Below are 24,355 nucleotides of genomic sequence, written 5' to 3' on the forward strand. Positions count from 1 at the left end.
CCTGCTGCTTTCTTCAGAAGACCTGACCATGAAAAGTCACAGTGTTTTTCCATCCTTAGTGAGCGAAGACCGATTTCTTTTGGTACTGTATTTTCCTCAGTGAATTATACATGTTTATTTGTTTCTGGTGGGCTACAGTGTGTGCATTTTCCAGTTCCGTGCTTGGCTATGTTCTACAATGTGGTTGAGATCTGTATGACCTGTTCTCAGACTAGTGGTAAAATTTTCTCTATTCTTTCATTGCCATCCCACCATGCTCCCAGCACCAACATGTCTTTCTATATTATAGCCTATAGATGCCTTCACATTTCATTAAAATCCCGATGCTCCTGCCATACTGATTGTGCGGGCATATGCACAATCAGTATGGCAAATGAATGTCCTGATCCATCTTGTACATCATAGGGAATATTTCATTGATGATATCTGTTCTACACAATGATCTACTAGATCTTGTAGCTGGTAGTGCTGAAACACTCTCAGATGCAATAACAGTGTTATTTATTTTGCTCTCTCCTACCTACTGCAGGGCCAATATTATCACCAGTACCTCTGTGGTATGCCAATAAATAGTCTGATACCTTTTTCTTAGTATACGACTCACTCACTGGGATAGCCTATATACTGTTGTACCTGCACACCCTGCATCAGGCTCTTTGGAGTTATTTGTGAGTATAAACACTGAGTCTGAAAAATGCTGATCAAAATAGTTCTGGCCTATGCACCATAATGGAAGTTGCTCTGACTTGTCTATACCTTGCAAGAGGGAATAACCAGGGGGAATGGAAGAAACTGGAACTGTGGGGCTGTGCTGTAATTGATGTAATCCTATTTTTTTCTGTCTTTGCACCACCAATCCACCCAAAACTTGTTACATTTGTTTCATTGTGTTCCCAGCAGTCTGTGAAAACAGTCTTGGCAGGATGTGTATCAGCATTACCCCTGGAGATTAACACAGTATTACGGCAGTAACTTCACTCTGCTAATCCATAAAGGCGTTTTTCCTATTTCCACCTGCATCGCTGAGATGTTTTGAATGATACACCACAGATTCTCTGGGCCTGAGCTTGTCATAGATTTAACCTCTTGAGGTTTAATTCTGCAGCTGGCATTTAAGCTACACATCCAGAGTAAAAGACAAATCTCATTAGTGCCAAGCAGCTGTATATTTTGTAGAGATGCTCTACTCACTCCCCACTCTTGTTCTGACTAACAACAAAGTATACTGACAACCTTTTTGCATTAGGTCTAAAATCTCTCTCAGAGTCTCACTGCCCTCTCAATCTCATCAAAAAGGTGTGTCTCAATAATGAATTACAGGACAAACTTGTACTCAGCAGCTTATTGTGTGCCAAAATCAGGGACCAAAATTCTCCTCTCCGGCACTTCATTTTTAAGGTTTACAAATTGAACTTTATGCAACTGGCTTTGAAATTGTTAGATTATAACAGGGTTTTGTGGAGGGTTCCCCAAGTTGTGCACAACTAGGGGAAGTAATGGCTAGGGCTTTACATAAATTGTTTAAGTGAAAAATAGTGTATTTTACAATTGTCTCCAGTAGGTGTCACTATTTGCTTTTGTAATAGTGTTACCAAGAGAGACACATGGGCATACAAGCTGTAGAAAGGGGTTGGGGTGAGTTTTCTTAGCATGGTGTAACAGTACATGTACTCACATCCATAGTGGTGAAGGTAAATGTCAAGCAGGAGTAAAATGGCAGTGCTGGTAAATAAATAAAAGTGGGAAAACTATGACCTCAGTGGTGACGATTATCATGCCATGAACCAATATTAACAAATATGCACTCAGGAAAGCACTTTCATGTAACTTACACCTGTCCTGCTTGCATTGATGTCCTGAACATGTAGCGTAACTTTATGTCTTAATATATAATATTATTACAAAAAAGAAGAGTACTATTTTTTATTTTGAGGATTTTTTTTGGCTTTAGGATGAAATATCTTCCCATGCCAGATCGCTTGTTCCTAAAAACATGCAGAAAATGATTGGGGATTGGATGTGGAGAGCAGATTGGGAGTGTCTTGAAATTCCAGCAGGGAGTTTTTGTTCCAATGCGAGAGTCAGGCAGGCAGGCAAGAAATCACAGCACCTGTCAGATACTAATATTGCTCAGCAGACATATCAAACCTATGCAGATTTACTATATTATGATCATTTTGTGCGGCTGGACCATAAAAGTCTCACTGCATCTTTAATCCCTGACTGCAACTGACTTCCTTTATTAGTATTTTTGATAATTGCATAATTTATATATATCAGTGTATGTGACCATGTTAAAGGTTAAAATGTTTTCCAAGTATATTCATGTGACTGGTCTCTTGACGGACTGAGCTGTGTACCCATGTTTGTCTCACTCACCTTAACTTTTCCACCACCATTCCCAAAACACTAAGTGATGTTATCCCTGATGGAAGAATGGTGTTGAAATCCTCCGGTAAAGTTTTAGGCACCTGTCAAGTCTGTTCCAAAGTGCATCATTGCTGTTTGGTGGCCTCTCAGTCCAGCTGGCTCCTTTACCTCACTGCAGAAGAATTCACCCCATGTAGGTTGTAAATAAAAATTAAAGAAATAAAATGCAAGGACTTTTGTTGATGAGATTGGTATTTCCTAGTAGCTGTGGTATCCTGACTGAATATTATGTGAAACCTGTAGATATTTAAATGTCCAGTTAAGGTCTGTTGGGATAAAGGATGTGTTAAACTGATCACAATGCGGAGCTGAATAAAAATGAAGGAAACTTGATTTCCACATTCTCGTCCTTTTCCCTGCAAATTACATTACAGGACTCTACACGTCATACTCACATTTCTAGGCAGGAATTTATTACCGCAGCGTATATCTAAATGTGTTTTTGTGCCTGAAGCCCTGTTTCTCTTTGGAAAATGGTCTCCCCTCCTCTTGCGCGTGTGCACTATTTGCCCCATGAGGCCCTGATGACTTCACTGCAGAGGGGTACGTAAGGCATCTCGTCACACTTTCGGCATAAGCCTTTTAATCAGCGGCCTATAAACTGAACAGAGACAATGGACACAATGGCTGTGGGCGTGCCGAGCCTTGATGTACAGTGTTTCTGCATTTTCTTGTTCCCTGTTGCCATATGTACAGAAGCTGTGGCTCCCCTCAAAACAAAAGCCTTGCCATGCGTCAGGATGCTTTGTCTTTTATTCTCTGCCACTGACCCCTGTTCCCTGGAAACCTTGTGGGGCCCGACCTTTGACCTCTGGCGAGCGCCCAGACAATGGGCCAGACACATCCCCATTGATGACCCACTGGTCTGGGGCCATGATCACACAGGGCGCACTTGTTGAGCACTTGCTGTGTGAGAGAGAATGAGACGGAGACATCCTGCAGGGTCAAAGGGAAAGAGACATATCTATCTATCTATCTATCTATCTATCTATCTATCTATCTATCTATCTATCCATCTATCTACCTTAGCACAGTCATTAGTTTTGTATTGAGTCTTAAAATCTTGTTTTCCTTAATAGGAGTTGGGAAAAACATTTCTTTCCATTGCAATTTCACTTGTTGCAGGATTTTTTTCTGGGAAGTATAAGTATATATAAGTATATAAGTATAATATATGTTGAAACAAAGCAGAATAAAGCAGAGGAGCCCACTGCTATCAAGAAAATGAGGCTTGATTCAAGAAAATTCTGGAAACAAGTTGATTAGCATTGGAACAAGCAGATGTGGCAGATTTTATTTTACACTTTTCACACTCAGTATGAAAATAACTGACTTGTTAAAGATGGAGATGTTTGCAGTTTACCTGAATTTATCTGCAAGTATATACAAAACAGGTCAGTGCGTAGGAAGAAAATGTATTTTCTGTGTCTAAAATCTATTGTTAATGAATGCACATTTGCATAAACAAATACATTTGCTGTATATTTTGAGACATGAGTATAGTCTCAAATTGGTAATGTGTAGCCTCTTTTGCAGCAGTTAGACAGAAAGACACAGATGAGGAGTCAGGAGACAGCAGTGACATCAAACTGGCGGCGGTGTCATTTTCTTCACGACAATCATTTAACAGTTTTCAGTTTCTATGATGAAGCTGCAAGTCCTTGAGGCTTTTTCCAAGACAGGTGTTACTTCAGGTTGTTTTGCACTGGGAGGGAAACTGTTGCTCGGCGACTCTCAGGTCTGGTGAAGCCAGCTCCCCTTGAGGACAGGCTGTCATCTGCTGGTGACAATAAAAAGGACCAGCCTACTTTCACTGGTATGGCAGAGAGGCCGGCCCAAACCTTGACAGGTTCATTCACATCCACACTGGGTGGTGAGGTGGGAGCAGGAGCTGAGGTGTTGGTATGGATGGATAGCTCCTAAAATGCGTCTGACACAGCCTCATCGTTTATTCCACCACTTAACTCGAAAAAGTCTTGTTGTTATTTGTCACTAAGTTATGGATCGACTGGATGAATGGGGCTTCAAGTCGAAGAAAATGGAACTGGAGGACGACTTCTACTTCGACTACGGAGCGGAGGAAATAACAGACTATCAAGACCCCAATGAACTTTTGGCTGCTTTGAAACAAAAGGAGGAAGAGGTTATTTTGGCAGCCCAGCTGGGAAACGCATTGCTCCTGGAAAACCGTCAGTTGAAAGAGCAGAGTGAAAAACTTCATGAACAATACGCGGACAAGCTGGAGGTAAGACGACGCTCCTCTTTCACACACGCGTGTTTTCTCCGCCAAATGCGCGCAAATAACAATATAGGATCGTGAAATCTGTATCAGTTAAAGCATGATGTTTTACAAATCGTCGTGGACACTTTCCGCTAGTATTTAAGTAGTGAACACAACTCCGATCCTAACAGATTACATGCATAGATTATTGAAGAAACGCTATCTTTTTTCGATCTCAGGCTTGTGTAAATTAAAATGCTAAATAATGACGCATTCTGTTACCGTTTTCTGCCATTATCAGGCATCAGGATTAAGAAAAATATCTTTTAAAAGGGCAATTTATATTACAGCTGTCACTCACAGCGTGAACAAACAGAGAAGTGGACTCCAGGCGGGTATTCCACAAAGCAGGATCAGAAAATTGGCCAGATAACCGTGAAAAAGATCTTGTTATATTCTGGTGACAGTCATTTGAAGGAGTTATACAACACTTGAATGTTGAAGGACAGATTAGAGATTAAGAGGATTAGGTCATCCATGTTGATGACTGATAATAAGGAACAGAATTTAAAGATATATAGCTATAATAAAAGATACATTGTTGCAGTTGCAATAGTTATCTGGCTATTTTTCTGATCCCGCTCTGTGGAATAGGAGCCACTCCTGGTCAACATAGCCTGAGGCTGCTGTCTCATTAATGCCAAACTGACCTGATGACTCTCTCCATAAGCTGAATAGGTGCTTCAGTATATGCCTCTGTGCACACAATGTACTCATTCTTTGTTTTTTTGGAAAGATCATTGTATTATCCCAGCGCCTTCAAACACATCTCTTGCTCTCACACTGAAATTTTGGTCACAAACATCAACAGAATAAAACTTTAACATGCTCCTGCCACTGGGACCGATAAGGTCAGCATTTGATTTACCCAGACAGTATGGAGTGAGAATCACACAGATTTACACACTTGGGACACAGAGGCCCTTGAAACCAAATGCTAGAGATTCTCTAAAAATCCAAGAGATCCTTCAGTCTCATATAAATCCAATCTAACTTTACTGAAGCAAGAGGTGGCAGGTGAAATAAGTGAGATGTACGTGTGTGTGTGTGTGTGTGTAGTGAAACTACTGCCTATTAAACAGTATCACACACTTGAGAGGGTATGACAGACTAAATAATGGCCTTATTACTTTTCTCAGGGTCAAAGCTGATGTTCACTTTACATCCCATCCTAAATCTTAAATCTTGTCAGGTGTGAAATAAAAACACAGGTCACACTAAGCTGGGTGTTGGGCGTTGGGGTCTAATTATGTAGCAAAGCATGTCTATCTAGGAACCTCCTGTCGATGGATGCATGGATGGCTATATGATCACTTGTATGGAATTCAAACAACCATATGATCATTGCTAAATGATTTGGTCTTCATTTGTCTTTAGAAGAGTAGGGACGAGACACCGTGCAACCTCAGATACCCCACTGAGACCCCCACTATCTGTCACCCATTAACCTTGATCCATAACAGCACCAAATGAGGCTAGAGAGGGCATGCGCGATATTTGTGTCACTCAATTTCCTTCCAGAGCAATCTATCTGTTATTACTGTGTCACCGTTTTGCCAACAGAGACAGATTTATTTGAGTCATAGTTTCAAACAGAGGAGCTTCACCATTTAAAAAAGATGACTGCTTACATAAACATGAAGCACCTTATAGGTTAATATGGTGGTCTTGGGTCATCTTAACACGTTTTCTTTTAAAATAATTAATTCTTTTGAGAATCTAAATCTTTCCAAGATGTTTGTATAGCATTTTGAAACGAAACCCTCTTCATGATCCCACATTATACACATGTTGACTTAACTGCGGCTGTGGCTTGGTACTTGGTTCTTCTGTGAAATGTTGACTATTATGATCTTCATTGCCTCTCACTGAAACTCCCACTGTCACCTGTTGGGACCTTCATGTTGGGACCCTAATCTTTTCACCCCTGTGCAGGAGCTGGAGCAGGGCAGGCATGAGCTGCGGCTGAAGCTGGAGGGCTGCCAGTCCCAGTGGGAGAGCCAGGTGGGGGACTTGGAGAGGGATGTGAGGGAGCTGAGCGCCCAGGTGGAGCGGCTCACCCAGGCCCTCAGCGAGGCGGAGAGGGACAAGAGCCGAGCCCAGCAGGAGCACAGCGAACACACGCAGCGGCTCCGAGAGCAGCTCAGCACTGTGAGTCCCTGTCAGTGAAACTGGAGACAAAGCAAAGAAAACAGATAGTGGGCTGTAATTTGATTTGACTGTTGAATGTGAGAAGTGTTGAGAAGGGATATTTCACCCCCAAAAGTGGTGTAGAGTCTTATTTATAGTGTAACATACCCAGTTGTTGTGGGGACATTTGACTGTGGAATGGAGCCAAGATGAATGTGTTATTTTGTCCACATCAAATGAATTGCAGATGAACTGCACTCAATGCAAAGGAAATCCCCTAAGTACACCAGGTAACTGAGCCTTAGTGAAACAAACGCTCAAGCTGTGGCCCCAGTGCTGAAGGCCTGAGTCAAACTTGATAAGATAGGCTGTTACCTAATCCGTCCACTGAAACTCAATGTTCCATGCAAACCTCACCATCAGTCTGACTCAGCCTAATTTATTCTAAAGCAAGGCCAGAGGCTTTGTATAGGCTGGAGCAGTGCTTAGTGACCAAATATATAGTAATAAACTGCTGATAAAAACATTAACCCAAGACTTTCCCACTGAGCAGAGAGATAGAGGTGGAGCTGGCCACTTAGTGTTTATGATACAAATCTGGAGTTTGCCAGCCTCAGGCAAATGATCCAGTCCTAGTCTGGGACAGGATGGAAACTATATGTAAACAAGAGGGGGAGTGAGAAACTGTGCCACGACTTCATTTTCATTTAGATCTAGAACAGAGGGACAAAAGTAGAGAAGGCATAGGCTGTGGAAAAATTAGTTTTCCCTTTACTCAGTTGAGAAGGTCTTGTCAGTCCATTTAGTGTTAAAAAATTAAGTTTATCATCTATTTTAGTTTAGTGAATTGAAGTAAACCTCTAATAAAGTGCTGAGAAGTTAGGCAGGCTTAACCTGTATGACATCTGATGGAGAAACACATTGCTAAAGATACAGCTGATTAAAATCACTGTTTATATTTGTTCCATTTAAATGTTTTTTTTTTTTTTTAATTCTTAGTACATTATTGAAACTTGGGCATGCTGTGATTTTAACAGCTCGATCCCAAGCGCAGCAGTGACATCATTTATGGTCTGTTATCACAACTAACCTGGAGGAGCTGATTGGCTTGTGCGTCTAGACAACCTTGAGTAGCTCACAAGTACTTTAACAACCTGCAGAGGAGGAGATTGTTTTGCTAAACATTATTGTTATGACGTAACATGTATCACATGACTGACCGCTTGCAGTTCAGTGGCTTGTGTTGCTGTAAATGTTCAAACTGAGCACCAAAAAGTGAGCTTGCAAACTTAAAAATGAAGCCAGAAAACACACCGTCCTGTGAGTCGTGGTCTTCAGGATAAGGAACTGCGGATGTTGTTCCACCCCTGTGGCCCGGCTGAAGCAGCACTGTGTAACACGGATGTGGCGGTCTCCTCAGAAGTCCAGGAAAAAGTCAATTAAGATAATAGGTGCTATCTCTCTTTCTGGGATCTTGGAAGAGGAGGAAGTGGAAAAGTTGTTTTATTTGGCAGGCTGGCATTAGTAAGTGACTCTGGACTCTGTGTAGCTGTGAAAATCAAAGAACACGGTGTAAGTGAACCTGCTGCTGAGACAGAGAAGAATGGAGACGGTGCTTCTAAGCTCCATCTCTGACAACTATACCAGATGTGGTAAATGGTAGTGCAAATCTTGCAAGCTGCGCACCGCTGCCTGGTACGGTGAGTGTATTGTGTGTGTGTGTGTGTGTGTGTCTGTGTGTGTCAGAGCCAGAGAGTTCTGCTTTGTGAGTCTTAGGGAGTCTTTGGTATTGTTTCTGGCAAGGATTTGTGTCTGTGAGTTAGAAATATTACTTGCAGGTTCCCCTTGCATCAATTTATTATGCCATTATACAGGTTTTGCAATCATTAGTCTCTATTAAAGGACACAGAAAACAAGTCTCACATGATGAACTCATACAAAAAAGTCCTGTAGTTTGGATGTACTGGAGTGGATTTATCATGGTAGCTGTGCTGTACCAGGGCCTGAAATGTTTATTAAACTATATCGTAACTGAGAGTGTAACCGGAGTAAAAGCAGGAATCTGGAGGAGTGACTCCGTTCTTCACCACAGAAAGATGAGAAGGAGGATCTGTTACATTTACCAGCAACAGCACGGTGCTCTTCTGTGGAAAAGGAAAAGATTTGTTTTTTGAGTAAATGCACCTCCCAACCGCAGAATTTCTGTGTGTCTCCATTCTGGTGCTGTAAAGGAAACAGCTGTGTAAAAACAATGTTTGTGTGTACCAGACAATTACATGGGTTTGCATTGGCCATTGCTCAAACAGTAGATGAGTTAGAGGAAATTAGGTGTTTGAGCATCTGGATTTGTATGACGGTGTCAGTTCTGTCGTGACTAAGTTATGAATAATGGAATCATAGCAACAATTGTGCAGCAAGGGTAGCATTAACCACTTTGTTTTGTGTCAGATCCATCACTTTGTTTAACAAGTCTACCAGAGAAGGAATGCTTACCGGGAAAGGGAGTACGGCTGATAAGCTAGCAATGTTCATAACATTGGGTTTGTTTGTTTTATAGTTCCCAGCATGCACTTAGATCAGCAGCTAATTTATTTGGCAAGGTCATTTACAGTTTTAGAAGAAACTTTAGACGAAAAGGGAATCAGCAGCACAGCCCAGTTAGTAAATGCAGGAGATTGTTTTGGACTTGTTTCAAGCTAGATTAAGTATACATTGACAGGTGAGCATAAGCCACTTACAGTGTCACCATCATGACCCATGTTTACTTCAGCTATGATAAGTTTAACAATATTCAATGCTGAATCAGAGTGTGCCAACAAAATGTTAATTGCAGTGACACTTTCAGCATAACGTGGTTGTCAGTGGAAATGTCCATGTGTAAACAAACTAGAGCATGATTACATTTGTTCTGGATGTGGTTAACAGGTGAAAAACAAACAGAGCTTGAGCTCCTGCTTTTGATTCGGTGTTACTCGATCACCTCCCTTGACTTGTGGATCCCAGCCTGTTAATGAGCTCCTGTGACGGTGACGCCTGTCCCGTCCCTCACTGATTTCCATTACTGTAAAAGGAGACGCCCAAAATGAGGGAAGCCTTGCGACCTTTGCTCTCTCTGAGAGTGTCACGCAGCTCACAGACAAAAAGGAAAAGACAATATATGTTTCAGAGAGATATAAATCTTTCATTGTCTCCTTTGATCTTGTTCCGTAAACCCCCAGCGTCACATCTTCCCAAAGGAATACCGTGTTTTGTCACAGCTTCTGTGCACTCCCTGAGGGCCTCCGCAGTGGCTGGGGTAGTCAGCTGTTAGATGCCTCACTGTTAAGCCTGGGGAACGTCCAAGGCTTGGGGGCCATGTGAAGGGATGCCATGCCAGCTTTGTGTGGCGCGTCCTCCTTCCACTCCTGATTCTGGTGATTCCCAGTGGGTGGCTGCGTCTGTTGTGGATAGGGCTCGAGCCGATGAGATGGAGGTGGGCTTAATGATGGCTGATGGATGCAACCGTGCCTCTTTAACACTGTCCTTGTTTTGTGTTTGTCCAGTTATGCTTGCTTAACTCTCAGTCCCACACACACACATAAACTTCCTCCTCATTTTAGCACATGCACCTCCCTCACTTTCTCCCTGTGCTTCCATAAACAAATTCTCCCCAGTACTTACCCTCCTGACATCCAGCTTTGCTCCCTACCACAGTGTTGTCTAATGTGGCATGATGATGTCACTGCCAAGACCAAGAAGCCCTCTGTTCCATCTGCTGTAGCTGCGGCCCTTTCATCTTGTATTATGTGGCTGTGATGGGAGCTGACAGGGGCCCACCAGACTGCTGAGTAAGGGGAACCAAGGGTCCCGGCCTGGGACAGGGGGGATGGGGAGTGAGACGGGGACGGGATGCTTCATCCATTGGGGCTACAGAACCAGTAGCACCCCGCATAGTCCTGCATTTATGTTACAAAGAACAAATGAATGACAAATAAGTCACTAACTAGCCAGTTCACCATCCTCACGATGTTGCAGTGTTCCCATGAAGGCATGATGCTTGTTCCTCTGTTTCAAAATTCACTGGAGCAAATAGCATTTCCTCAATAGGTAGCACAGTAAGCAGCCTCTGTTTTTCCATTGGCTGTATAGCTTTCAGCAAAAGGAACCAGTAGCCCAAAGATATTTGGTTCTGGGCATTTAATACCCACCTTTCATCCTGGTGCCATATTACATTTCTTCTCATCTTGTCTCTATGCTTAGTTTTCTAGACTTCATCCTTGAGAGATCTCACAGTGTATTCACTGTTATTTTTAGTTTTCAGGAATTTGGCCTCTTCGCTCTTAAGCCTAATGCTTCAGGCAAAACTGTGTGGCTTTGTTTCTTGGTTCGTTGACTAATACCCTTGTATGATTCCTGTTGTTTGATTTCTGCTTGTGTTTTTTCTGTGTTGATATCCCTCTGTAACCCTTTCCCATACTCTACTTATATAAATATAAGGTAGACACACAAGGAGAGCTTTCCTGGAAAGACAAAAGCCGCATGCCTCTACCTGAGGATTTTCCTGTTCCTCTTATGAATCTCATGTGTGTTGTCTCCGGTTTGTGTGTCTGGACAGGCGATGGAGGTGGAGAGGGCCATGTCCAGTGAGCTGCAGGCTCTGAAACAGGAGCTTAGACAAAAAGGAAGCCAGAACAGGCAGCAGGATGAGGAGCTCATCAGTGCCATGAGGGAGCAGGTAACTATCTCACCCCCCCCACACACATGCAAGCACACAGTTATTTTCTGGATTATCTTGTCCTCTCATGAAATGTATAGTGCCTCCAACCGTCCTTTAAAATTCATGCACACATTGGTGTTAACATACTTTTCCACTATATGTAATGCACTGACAATTAACCCTTAACACTAAATGACTGAGCCCAACCCTTCCCCAAGGCTTTTTGAAGTGAGATATGTTAAAACGTTTCAAGCCTTATAAGAACCATGTGCTCCCACAAGGACAGAACAAAAAGGACACGCTCTTCATGCACGGCCTTCATACAGCCTTGATAACTTTATATGTGATGTCAGAATTGCTGCATGTGTAGCTACTTATTCGTTATTCTCGCCTGAACAGACTTCAGTCGTTCCAGTCACTTGGATTTTGTGCTGTGTCAGCACCAAAACTTGGCTGAGGTTTCTCTTTTTGCCACGGAGTGATGTAGTCAGAAAAAAATACCCACAGCTTGTCAGCATTTTTCCCCTGAATCACAGTCAACAGAATTGAAGGATTAATGTTTTGTTGTCTTGTATATACATTAGCTAGCCTTCGCCTTCTGTCCTGCCCACGCGGGACATGCACAATTGAGGGAGGGTGTGCTACAAGGAAAAAGCTGCTGATTTGTAAGAGAAGGGCAAAGCAGTCAATTTACCAGAAATAACTTTTTATCCATTTTACAGTTTATATGAGTGAATTTGATGATCTATGGTGTGTGTTTCTGTCCAGGTGGTGCGTCTCACCCAGAAGGAGCAGGCCCTGGAGCAGCGCTTGGACAGTGTGTGTCAGGAAAACGCTGAACTGAGGGAGAGCCTGGCCTCCTTACACACACGCCTGGCTCTGCAGGACCAACTCAACCAGCAGCACAGCCAGCAGGTACATGCACACACACACACACACACACACACACACACACACACACACACAGCACACACACATAAACAAAAAAAAGCTAACATGATTGCATACACAAAAGGCAAACATGCATGCGTACAGAAAAGACACACACATGCAAAAACAGGCACACACAGATCCAGGCCGGCACGCTCATTCAGACGAAGAGCTTCACTCATCTCTTGCTTCAGAACGAATACACACCAATTATTGTGCATTGCAGTCACAAGCAACACAAAACTGCACAACGGGGGTGGCTGTATGAATGAAAGAGGCTCAATAACAAAGGCATTTCCTACTCCCTGTCTGGCCGCCTGGGTTTCGGTGGGATTGTGGAAAGCATTGCTAAACAATCACCTCATCCCTGTCATTGTAACCGTCACTCGCAACTCTGGATTCCACTCGTGTTCAGTTAGTGGAGTTTCATGTTGGACTAGAGGCTGGAATCTGGCATGTCAGGATTTCTTTCTCACTGAGTGGTTGTGGAAGTTTTTGCAGTTTCTCCATGTTTTGACAGCTGATGCATGACCTGGGTCAGCTGCACTTAAACGTGTTTCCATCCATCTCTGTTTATTACAGTTGTACTCTATTGTATATAATCTTGTTTGTCTAGAGGGATCAGATCATCTCGAAAGGTGTAATCATTTTTGAATTGTAGAAATCACTAAACCCAGATTTGTGTCTGTGTGGCAACTCCTTTACGTCTATTTGCATGGGAATGCATTCATGTGTTTGTGTGTTTAGCTTGCCGAGGCGTGGCGAGAGGTGGAAGCAGCACGCAGCCGCTCGCAGCAGCTGCAAGCCCAGGTGGAGGAGCTGCAGGAGGAGGTGTCGCTCCAGGACGCCACGAGCCACAGAGACGCCTCCCTGCTGTCTGAGCTGGAGTGCAGCCTGGACACTGTGGGTCTGACACTCAGCAGAGAGCAGGTACTAAAACAGCAGCGGCACCAGGGCTGCTATGGCTTGCACAGCCAGACCTTTTCCATACTTTGTTTTACCACTTTTCCTGCACAGCTGAAGTCCCTTTTCAATGAGTTTAAAGACGAAAAAAATACAATATGTTGGTAAAGCATCAGGGTTCATGGGCATCATCTGTTTCAGCCGGTGTTGTGCTGTCAGGCCCATGTGGGACATAGCGGTTCATTGGACAAGATACAAGGAGCAGGTTTTGGGTGTGGTGAAAGGATAAACGGGAGCCAAGGATGTCCTGCTCAGATGTGGAGGACACGATTCTGCATGAAATATTTGTTGGATCAGATACTGAAGATAAATACCCGATAGGAAAGCAGAGGCGAACTCTGGGAAAGCACATGCCAGTTTGTATATGTTTCTTAATCACCTTGGCTTTTATGAATGACAAGATTTACATGCAAGGCTGCCAAAAAAATAATTATTCTTTGGCAAACTCGATACATGTAAATTATCCTCATACCTTTCACTAGCAAAACAAGTTTTAGAGGTCTTATGACACAGGAGGTATAACTTGTACTCTCGATGGATGAGTAATAGTTCACAGCTGGGATGTTTGAATTGCTCCTATCAGTTGCAGAAACTCCCATCATCCTTAGACAAAACATTACTTCCCATATCTGTAGGACTGTTCAGCAATGGATCTTGATTAGTGCTTCCAGCCCCATTATATTATGTGAGTGTTCATATTAAGGCAGACCATGCAGTTTCAAATGGGAGGGCACACCACTTTGTTTACTAATGTTAAGGATGAGGCAGAGGAAGGATAAAACCCCCTCAGGTTCATCCCAAGAACAATAACCCATAGAATAAATCACTAAATGCTTTTAAAATGTGTCATGAATCTTATGTTTTGATGTCAAATGTACACAAAAACATAAATTATGGAGTGAAATGATGTCATATTTTGGGTTATTGTTAGCCCCCGATTCTTTTGTTGAAAGCCCAAGAACAAACCGGAGTCAATCTTCCGCTCTCAGATGAAATATTTATTTGGTCACATATAAAGTAAGGCAGCGCTGGGTTCAGAGTGACAGAGCTGTCACAGGATCTCAGTCAGAATGAGCCCCGATATTAGGAAATAATACACATTTATCTTCTTAGGTTGGGCCTGCTCCGTACAGATGTTGGACGCTTACACGCAACTGAGTATAATTGACCAGTTTGCCGGACATGGACAGGCCAACCACTGTCCACGCCTTGTTTCTAGAATGTGTTATGACAGTGTGTGAATGTTGACTGGGCATGTATCTAATGCCACAGACCTAACTAACAAGCTAGAGAAGGTACATCTGGCTCCTGGTTTATCTGTTCTCTGTTATGCGGAGCCAGCTCCAAGCGATCAAGCTGTCCTGAATTATATGATACATTGGATAATACAGGAAATATTGAGTTCTGAGATACATTGGATAATACAAAAGACGTTGACCTGTAAGGCCAATTATAACATGATGATGGGGTAAAAGAGTCGTCTTGAACTCCTTGAGGCATTTCTAAGTTCTCTTCTTCTGAGAATAAAAGAAAGTGGGGTGCCCTCCCATTTGAAACCAAACAGTCTGCCTTTAATTAATGTTGTGTTTTGTTTGACCGTGCTGTTGTCCCTGTCCTGTCCTTACAATATCTTTATACTTTTGTGCTGTATTTCTATAGCCTGTTATGCCACCAGTGACTGTACAAAGCAAATCTCAGTAAAAAAAAAAAAAAAAAAAAAAGATCTGAAAGTTGGAAAGAAGTTGGTTTAAAACTGTCTTTGTAAGCAAAGAAGCAGCTTTAATATCAAGGCAATAGTGCGCATTAGAAGGTCAGGGGTTTGATGTGAAAGCCCTCACATAGAGAACTCTCTTATAAAGCCATGGTATATGTTGTGCAGTAATGGTGCAAAATGAAGGTAAATCCATGCCCACGGGGAGAAAACTCTTAGATTACCCAAACAATACAGTATGCTCCATATGAAGCTCACCCAGCCTGGATTTTGAGGCAGTTTGACTAGATATTGAACTGATACTGAGAGTTCCCTTGTGTGGGTCTGAGTGCACTAACTTATCTCCTTTCTGTGGTTGGCAAGTATTAGTTTTAGGCACACTCTATTTTAGTCCTGCCCACAATGACTCACATGCACACCAGGGGAAACCAGTGTTTCTTTTTGACTAATGGAAATGAGAATATTGAATAGACTGTTTCCTGAAACAAGCATACAGTGTGATCTCTCACCGATGCCTGATCTATAAGCACAGCCGGTGAGTGTCTGAAGAGTGGAACGTGATGAAAGAACACTCTGTGCAAGTTCTCTGTGACAGTGTGATCGCTGTTTGACGCAAGCACAAACTTCTCAACAGTGAAAGTGAGAACGTGCTGCTTTTCACAGCGAATAAACCACGAAGGAGCGGTAGTTAAAAGGCGCAGCGGTGACACAGGACAGAACTTTGAATTGTGCCTCGGAGAGCAAGGAATAACCCTGACAATGAACCGAGCGTTAACAAAAAGACAAGAGTGTATTAATTCTCACACTTTCTGGCTGTCTACTGTTATTGTTTTGTTCCAACAGGAAAATATGATGTATTACTGCACCCATGAGTCACTCACTACATTTCCTGTTTGTCGCAGCAGCACTGTAGGAATGTTTCCTTGTTTCAGAACTATCAGCTCACATTTGCACGTGCACATGCAGTCATATGATACAATAACTGTTCTCACATGAAGATTAACTTCATCACACTCCACTGAAACTATCATTAGATCAATATTATGGTGTGATTTGACTCAAGGAAGTTAAATAGAGCGATGAGGTAGTGTGTGCGCCATGCCTTGTGTAAATATATGATGTAACTCAAGAAGTGGTGCGTAACAAGAGAAAATGTGTCACCTTCAGGAGAAAAGGTGGCCTACCTCCTTTTGGATATCTTTAACCTATTTTCATCTACACCCTTTCCTCAGGAAACAAGTGAAACCCTGTCTTTGGGCAAATATTCAGCACAAGCCTCCAAGCTGTGTTTATTATTTCTTGAAATTAACGGAACGGTTTAACCTGCCCAACCTTGGTCAAGAATTAAGATAGCTTGGTTAATAAATTATAGCGCACCCTGAACTGCTTTCAAGGTAATAATTAACATTCAGCAACTGTGCCAACTCTTGTTCTACTTAGATGACACAAGACGTGTGGTCCATCCTGCAGTTATTGCTCCCACTGACCCAAGAACTGAACGGCCCAGGGAGGTCGGAGGTCCTGGATCCACACGAGGATCTGCAGGCCATGATGCAGCAGCTGAAGGGAGTCGCCCAAAACTTGGCTCAGACCTGCTGCCGTCAGGTGAGCACTAGAAAAATGCTCACCTTGTTTACATGACACTGCTTTTTCAAAGTGGCAAAAGTAAAAGTAGTGTAGCTTGTAACTGGCTTGTGTTTTTCTTTGTAGCTCGAATTGCTTGTGAACTGTTTTTTTTTTTTTTTCAAGGAATGAGAGTAGGTATTATTTTCACTTCCAATTCACTTCTCAGTTCCAGCAGCTTTCAAGGTCTGAAAATGGCTCTTAATTGAGATACTACAACATTTGGAATAAGCATATGTCACTGCTGAAATGTGAAAACCTTTTAATGTCAGTTTTAGTAAAAGTGATGCTTTCATTTCAGTTGAAAGACTGAATGGTCCTCAGTGTGTTGAGAGCATTATCCGGCTTCATGGGTTCATGAAACCCTTTTAAAAGCAACTGATTAATGTCAAAAACAAATTGAACATGAAAAACTAGTAAAAGAATGACACCTTTAGTGACCCAAAGGGAATTTGTCTTGCACAACATGAGCAATTGTTTTATCTTACTCTAATGATATACAAAGCTAAACTCAACATGGGTCCTATAACTGCAGTGAAGTAAAAGAAAATAATTTAGGGGCCTGCTGTCATCATTACTGACTGTACCTACACCGAGTGACACTAGTGTGTGTTGAACTGTACACTTTTAAAAAGGATCAATAACAAATCTGTGCCTTTTCTTTGATACAATAGATGTTTGAATTACTTTTCAAAATGTTGATAACAGTAATTTTAGCACAAATGTGTGTCCTTCTCAAGACAACAAAACAAACAAAAACAAAAACATAATTTTAAGAGTATTATGTTTCCCTGGTGGCTTCATGAATTTTTGTGAGAGGTTGCAACAGGCTGATTAGCCAAACTATTTACAGTGATGGCAGGAAAGGAGACGAGAGCTTCCCTCATTTTACTTAAATTAATAAGAAAGTGTTTTTCTAACTGCAAACACAAGATCCTGATTGCTCAGTAGCGTTACAGGATACACCAACTCGTCAAAGTGGACTTCCTTCTCAAATATTTTTCATCCTAACGACGCCAGTGAATCCTTGTAGAGGATAGCTCATGTGTTTTGCCAAGCCTCCGTTGTGTGCATGTCTGCGTACTAGGCCACCAGTCGTGGCTCATGGCATTTGTAGACCTTTTAGATCTGTAACTTAAGTTTATCACTGTAACTAAATCTCCCCACCTTCCCCCGTGTGCCCTGGAGCTCCATACAAATAGGCCAACACCACAGGAACTCCTTTTGGTGTAAATCTTTGTGAAATGCGCGACTGATACCCGATCTTTTTGTTAACGTCTGTATCCTAGGAGCTGAATCGGGCTTTTGTTGACAGGACGGGCGATCCGTGTGGGAATCTGAGCGCAGCGCAGGAGCTGAGAGATCAGGTAACGCTGTGATGAATGAACACGTCTCTCAGGCAGGGGCGGCGTCCATGGCATCGCATTATTAGTGGGTTTGGTTGGTAGTGCTGACCTTGGTGCCATCACAGTAATCTCTCTTAATCTGTCTGCTTGACATACAGATTCTTGTCCTCTGCCATCTGACCATTCTGAGTTATTTGCTGAAAGAGTGTTTTTTTCCAAGTTTGTTGCTCTTTCCATTCCATCCAGCTTAATTTTTTGACATAATAAAGGCTGTTTTTTTACTTTTTTTTTCTTTTTCTTTTTTTTAACTTTGTCCAACATTATGACACTATCAATACAAAGCACCCACAGCTTTGTGTTTTAAAAAGTTATATTCACCATGATATATCTTCATATGAATTAAATAATTAATTCATCATTGCAGTGGTCAAAATTTCAAGTATAACCTGTTTTAAAACTGTTATAAAGTTTAGAAAATACATGATAGTTTGTTTGACATCTCTGTCTTAAAATCCTGACGGGCGATGAGATTGTCCCATTTCATTCCAGTGCTACTCAACTTGTTTTAACAATTTTCTTCGATCAAGTTTTATAATCCTGTTACCAGGCTGATCCGTCTTAGTCTGCGTTGTTTTGACATACTTACACTTATCTCCACAAAAAGAGACAAATGAAACTGCACTGGAAGTGAGTGGGATAAAATGAGCAAAATTTTAACATTGAATATGAGACTAAATGACTCACTAAGATGCATTATTTCTTTGCAGTGTAATACTATAACAGGCTGTGTTGTATTATGCTATAGCTCGTAACTCATTATCAGCACAATTGCAACTTGTCACTTATATGTATAATAAATCAAGTCGTCATTTGGAATGAATTCACTCTAGCTGCTCATCTTTAAATAGCTGAGTTGCGATTTATAAGATGAATCTCTTCAACTCTGTCACTGTGTGGCTGAGTTTTGTTCAAACCCACATTATTTAAAATTTTAATGGAGATCCCATGGTTTCCAAGGACACCAAATATGTCCTTCTGAATTGTAAAGACGCGTGTATAAAATGACGCACAACATGTCTCAGTATTTTCTGTTTGATGTGATGGTGCAGCCATAAAAGAACAGCATCTTGGGTTTGGATATTTCACTCACGATAAGTGTGATGTCATGTCAGTGAACCTCTGCAACCAGTGGATACAGAACATGTAGGTGACACTGTCTTATAACATGTAACTTGAGTGTATTTAAGGGTAAATTTAAGGGGGAAAATGAGAGTTCAAGGGGTAAACACAATTAACTGAAGCCATGGCGTGACCACTCGACTGATCTCCTTCACCAGAACATGCGGCTGCAGGAGCAGAACGCTGAGCTGAGGCAGAAGCTGGAGAGCCGACAGGATCAGGCTGAAGTCATCCAGCAGGCCATCAGAGACCGAGATGAAGCCATAGCCAAGTGAGTAGCTCGTCATTTCCCAGTATTCATAATGTTAATGCTAAAAATAGCAATTACCACTGAAAACGGCAGCCACACAGTCTGGGATAATTCAGGAGATAATTTAGGAGGATTGGGGTTTTTAATATTCAGAAAAACAAACTGAACTCCTCTATGATGGGTTAAGAGAAAGAGAGAAAGCTACTCTTGTCACCATGGTCAAATTTTTAGTGCATTACTAGAAATAGAAAGCACTGTCTGGAGAGAGTAGGCATTGCAATATAAATTTGTTTTCAGATACCCAAGGCTGTTCTTGTGTTACTGTGATGTGAATGTGATTGAAAATGTTAAATTTTCCCTCGGTAGGAAAAACCTGATGGAGGTGGAGCTGGTGAGAAGTAAAAACGACATGATGTCTCTGAACAACCAGCTGCTGGAAGCCATCCAACGCAAACTGGAGCTGTCACAGGAACTGGAAGCCTGGCAGGTGGGGTCTCTTTATCCCCGTCCAGCATTTATGTCTGTCCCATCCGGTCCGTCTCATCCCTCATTTTACCGCCTGCAGTCCCTTTGCTATCTCTCATGTCGTCGCTCTGTTTCACTCTCTCAAAACATTATTGTTGCTGAGTTTCTGTCAGCTCATCTCTCGCTTTATCAAAACTTTTATCAAGACATCCTCACGGGGACATTGAAACTTCGCTTCCTATCGCATCCTGACACATCAGTCAAAGGGGAAAAAAAAGACACTTTTCAAGGCGCAGCATCTCCAGCCTTGATTACAGAGTGACAAGACAGGAGATGGATGCGTCTCAGTTTAATGTCCGCAGCGGGAGTCAGGGACAGACAGACAGTTTGGAGGGCAGGTGTCCTTCTGCTGCTAAATCACTGAGCCAAGTTAAACCATCTGCTGAGGGGGCTGACCTCTAGTGGTTGGATGAAGATGATGCAGCCGGATAATATGAACAAAAAGCAAAATACACAGAGAAAACCCATGGGCCGGGTGAAAGCGATTGGATTCTTTCTCTGGTTTGAAACTCATTTGAGAAATTCAAAGTGATTTTCCATCAGTCAGTAAGGTCTTCCCACATATTTCAAACACAGGGGATTTTGTTTTGGCTGGTTCATCTAATTTGTTGTGACTGCTTTACTGGCCTTTATGTGTCCAGCCAGTTCTAAGTACAAGAGGTGACCCTCTCAAATGGTTAGCAGCACCCATTTTTTATACGTTTAATTTTTGTTGTTATTCATTTTTGTGGGGGGTGGAGAGGGCTGATGGTGAAAACCGTGAAATACTTTAAATGCCACATGCCAAATTCCATATTTGGCCTGTTGGTCACCTTACTCAATATGTAACATGAGAACTGGCACTAAAATCATCTCTGTGACTCTGATTGGGGGAAAAAAAAAACCTTAACAGTCCACACTTTAGCATGCAGTATGTTAAGTATATGTTGGAGATTAGGATTTTTTATTAAAATGAGCACTTTTAGCTGCTTTAAGACTGGAAAGTTAGTGAATTTCACTGACATGCAAAAAATTAGACATAAAACAATGCTGTCAGTAAATTACATACAGTGAATTAGAATTGTAAGTCACAGAAATGTTAAATAAACAAATACAATGCTGGAGACATCACAAAGACTCTGGGTCCCTGTTCATCTAACTTCCACCTGCTCACACCCTCTTCCTCCCTTCTTCTACTCAGGATGACATCCAGATCATCATCAACCAGCAGCTGAAGACCCAGCAGCAGTCGGAGCAGCTCCAGAAGAAGCCCGTCTCCAACGGCATGTCCTTCTTCCGCAGACCCACCACGACCTCCAGCAGCTGGACACGGCAGTCCTCCTCCTCCAGCTGGACCTCAGAGACCAACCAGGACAAGGCCCAGTCACCCTGGAGGGAGTGGCTGCGACGGGGCAAAGGGGCGCAGCATGGCAAATAACTGGAGGCAGTGTTTCTGTGTAGGGGACTGGAGCACAGAGCTGGACGTGGACGAGAGTGGGCAGAGGTGGCGCTCCTGAGCTACTCGGCTGCTGTGTGGACCGAAGAAGAACCAGGAGTCAGGACAAAGCTGAGTTTGCCACAGGGAGTCCAGGTTTAATTCAGTATTGAGGGGAACATCAGAGCCACTCCGGACAAAGACAGGCACTTACTTACCTACATTTCACTGCGGCGGAGCCTTCCAGAAATCAGACATGTGACAACCTGAAACACTAACATGGAAAGCTATGCCTGAGACTGTAAATATTCTGCCTCTTTTGTATTTGTATTATTGTGAATCCCTTTACGTCTAAGACTATATATGTATAATAGTTGTAGATCACAGCTGTGAGAAGGCAGAGATATTTGTTCAGATTATTTAACTTCACCAATCAAAGAGAAAGGAAAACAGTTTTAATAGATGGACGGGAAATACAAGTTTCATCTGTTAGCATGCTGAATGTTTTGTACAAAGGTGGGTGTAAGAGGTTAGATAAAATCTATTTTACTGTCTGTTTTGCCCAGAAATTAAACATGTAACACAATGTTGAGTGTGTAAGAAGAAATATGTCATTATGTATGCTGAGAAATCATTTTTTCTTTTTTTTCTTTTTCTTTTTTTTTTTTTTTTTTTAGTAAAAATCAAATAAGCTCTCCAAAACATTCATAGGAGTGCTATATGTTTGCAGAGCATGGCTGTATAACTCAGTGTTGAAGCTGCTTAACACACTAATTTAATGTGGAATGGTTGCTGGATCATAAATTGTGAAATAATCCAGTCAGGTTTTTTCATTTTTACAGTTTTCATTATTATCAGATGGTTGTTCATAAAGAAAATGGTGTTTTATGTTGACTGGCAACTCTAAGTCACAAGGAGAAAGGGTGCAATATTTATTTTTATTGTGCTAAACTGAAAAGAACAGAAGTCGAGAGAACATGGACAACACTCACTCTGCTATGTACAACATGTACTGTAGCTACACAATGTTTGTAATGTGAAGCCTGTTTTCCTCATTTGCTGCTCTTTTCATTTGACAACACATCTGGACAAACCATGAGCCCGACCAATAAGGCAGAACGTCTGCCAAAAATGTTGCTTGACAGTAATAATTGCTCACTCTTACTGATGAGATGCATGAAAGCGTTGATTATTTTTTTCTTATTACATTGTCATGTGAGGAGGTTTCCATCAGGGCCTCACAACTGGAAAACTGAGAATGTCTTTTAACTGGAAAGATCAAAAATATGTTGTACACTAGCAAAACACACCATTGAACCTCAACTGTCCAACTTCATTATGACAAATTTTGCAGGTACACTGACTGAACAGTACCTTAATAAAAGCAAACATTCAATCCCCTTGATTTTTTTTTCCTGCATTTTGAGGTGCTGCAGTCAGATTTGAAAATTGCAATCTTGTTCCCTGTCAATACAGAAGACCCCATAATCACAAAGTGCAAACATATTTGTCGAGATTACTGCAGATTTCTTGAAAATCACCATTGAAATCTCATTAAAAAGTACCTTTTTTTGCTTTTCTCTAATCACCAGGCCTTAGCACAAAATGAAAATAACACATATATTTGATGATGAAGTTGATGAAGTTAATATTCAGTACCTGGCTGTTTAAAGCTCAACTTCTGGCTGAGCAGGTTGAACCAGCTGGGATCAGAATGCAAACCGTCACCATGATGAGGACACGGCTACAGGCAAACAGCCAGCATCTGACAATATTTCCTCAGATCACCTCATCACTAGATGTTTCAGTTTGATATCTGCACTAAGTAGCTACCGTTCACATTTCTGTTGTAAAAAAAAAAAAAAAAAAAAAAAAAGATGTGTTTCGTTAATTACAAATAATTTCTAGGAGTCCACATGCCTTTTTCATTGCAAATCACAGCTGATATATGATGGGAGCTGTGCAAAACTAGGTGTAAAACAAGTACGGTAGCACCGTGCAGCAGGTTCATTTTCAGAGGCAAGTGAGCCAGAGTGAATTTTGAATTTCATACCTCTGTAAGAGGAGTATGGGCAAGCAATAAGACGGATCTTTTTACACAACTTCAAGCTAAATGTACAGGATTTATTCACCATCATCAATCAAATTTACTTGGCAGAGCAAAAGAGATAATGGCCAGGGGACATATTTCATAAACCAAAACACTGAATTTTTTTCTCCTAACAGAAAAGGAGTACTTGCACAAATGTAAAATAAGACATGACAGTAAATATGTACTCATTATTCATTCAGGCTACTGTCAGTCAAGGTAATGGATGAAATAAGGGCTATGCCAGTGACCTCTGTAGGAGGAGATAAGCTTTTTCAATACTGTTCAAATATTGTTGATGGAGGCCAGTAAAGGTCCCATCTTACTGAATACCATATACATCCAACCATCTCAATGCTGTGAAGAAGCATTCTTGGCAGTCATTTGTATGCATCTGTATTAGCTTAGCACATCTGAATGTTGGTATTTTCCCCCAAATCTTTCTTGGAAATTTTCTCCAGCTCAGTCAAGTTGAATAGGGAGCAGCTGTGAGCAGCTTTGTCAGTGTCAGTCCACAGATTTTCAGTGAAATTCAAGTCAGGTGTTTGGTTTGGCCGAAGGACTGTCCCATTGTTTCTCCGAAGCTGATCCAGTGCTGAACTGGTTTTGTGCTCAGGGCTGCTGCCCTGTTTGAGTCCACGAGACACTGGGGTCGAAGGTCTCTGGCAGTCTTAAGTGGGCTGCCCACGAGACTGTTTGGCATCACTCTTCAAGTATTAACCTCCATCCTTACAAGGTCCCCACTCACTCTGCTATACAGCCCAGACTTTTGAAGTGCTGAAAATCTG

The 24,355-nt window shown here is 41.9% G+C and overlaps 1 protein-coding gene across 1 annotated transcript; it reads left to right on the forward strand.

Annotated features, from left to right (window-relative positions):
- Positions 1 to 4,269: 4,269 nt before the first annotated feature.
- LOC115369580 (BICD family-like cargo adapter 1) lies at positions 4,270 to 22,874 on the forward strand. Its single transcript, XM_030066198.1, has 10 exons — positions 4,270 to 4,675; positions 6,647 to 6,862; positions 11,436 to 11,555; positions 12,306 to 12,452; positions 13,215 to 13,397; positions 16,582 to 16,746; positions 18,054 to 18,131; positions 19,448 to 19,560; positions 19,906 to 20,026; positions 21,245 to 22,874. The coding sequence occupies exons 1-10, from the start codon at positions 4,430 to 4,432 to the stop codon at positions 21,479 to 21,481; spliced, it is 1,626 nt and encodes a 541-aa protein (XP_029922058.1). The 5' UTR covers positions 4,270 to 4,429; the 3' UTR covers positions 21,482 to 22,874.
- The last annotated feature ends 1,481 nt before the right edge of the window (positions 22,875 to 24,355 follow it).

Source organism: Myripristis murdjan, chromosome 13 (genome assembly GCF_902150065.1).
Source record: "Myripristis murdjan chromosome 13, fMyrMur1.1, whole genome shotgun sequence".
Classification (NCBI taxonomy): domain Eukaryota; kingdom Metazoa; phylum Chordata; class Actinopteri; order Holocentriformes; family Holocentridae; genus Myripristis; species Myripristis murdjan.

Bases quoted from the DNA above. Each gene is read 5' to 3' on its own strand.
- LOC115369580 (XM_030066198.1), top strand. From the start codon at position 4,430: ATGGATCGACTGGATGAATGGGGCTTCAAGTCGAAGAAAATGGAACTG. The intron at 11,556-12,305 runs GTAACTATCTCA...GTTTCTGTCCAG, and splicing joins TCAGTGCCATGAGGGAGCAG to GTGGTGCGTCTCACCCAGAA. The intron at 12,453-13,214 runs GTACATGCACAC...TTGTGTGTTTAG, and splicing joins ACCAGCAGCACAGCCAGCAG to CTTGCCGAGGCGTGGCGAGA.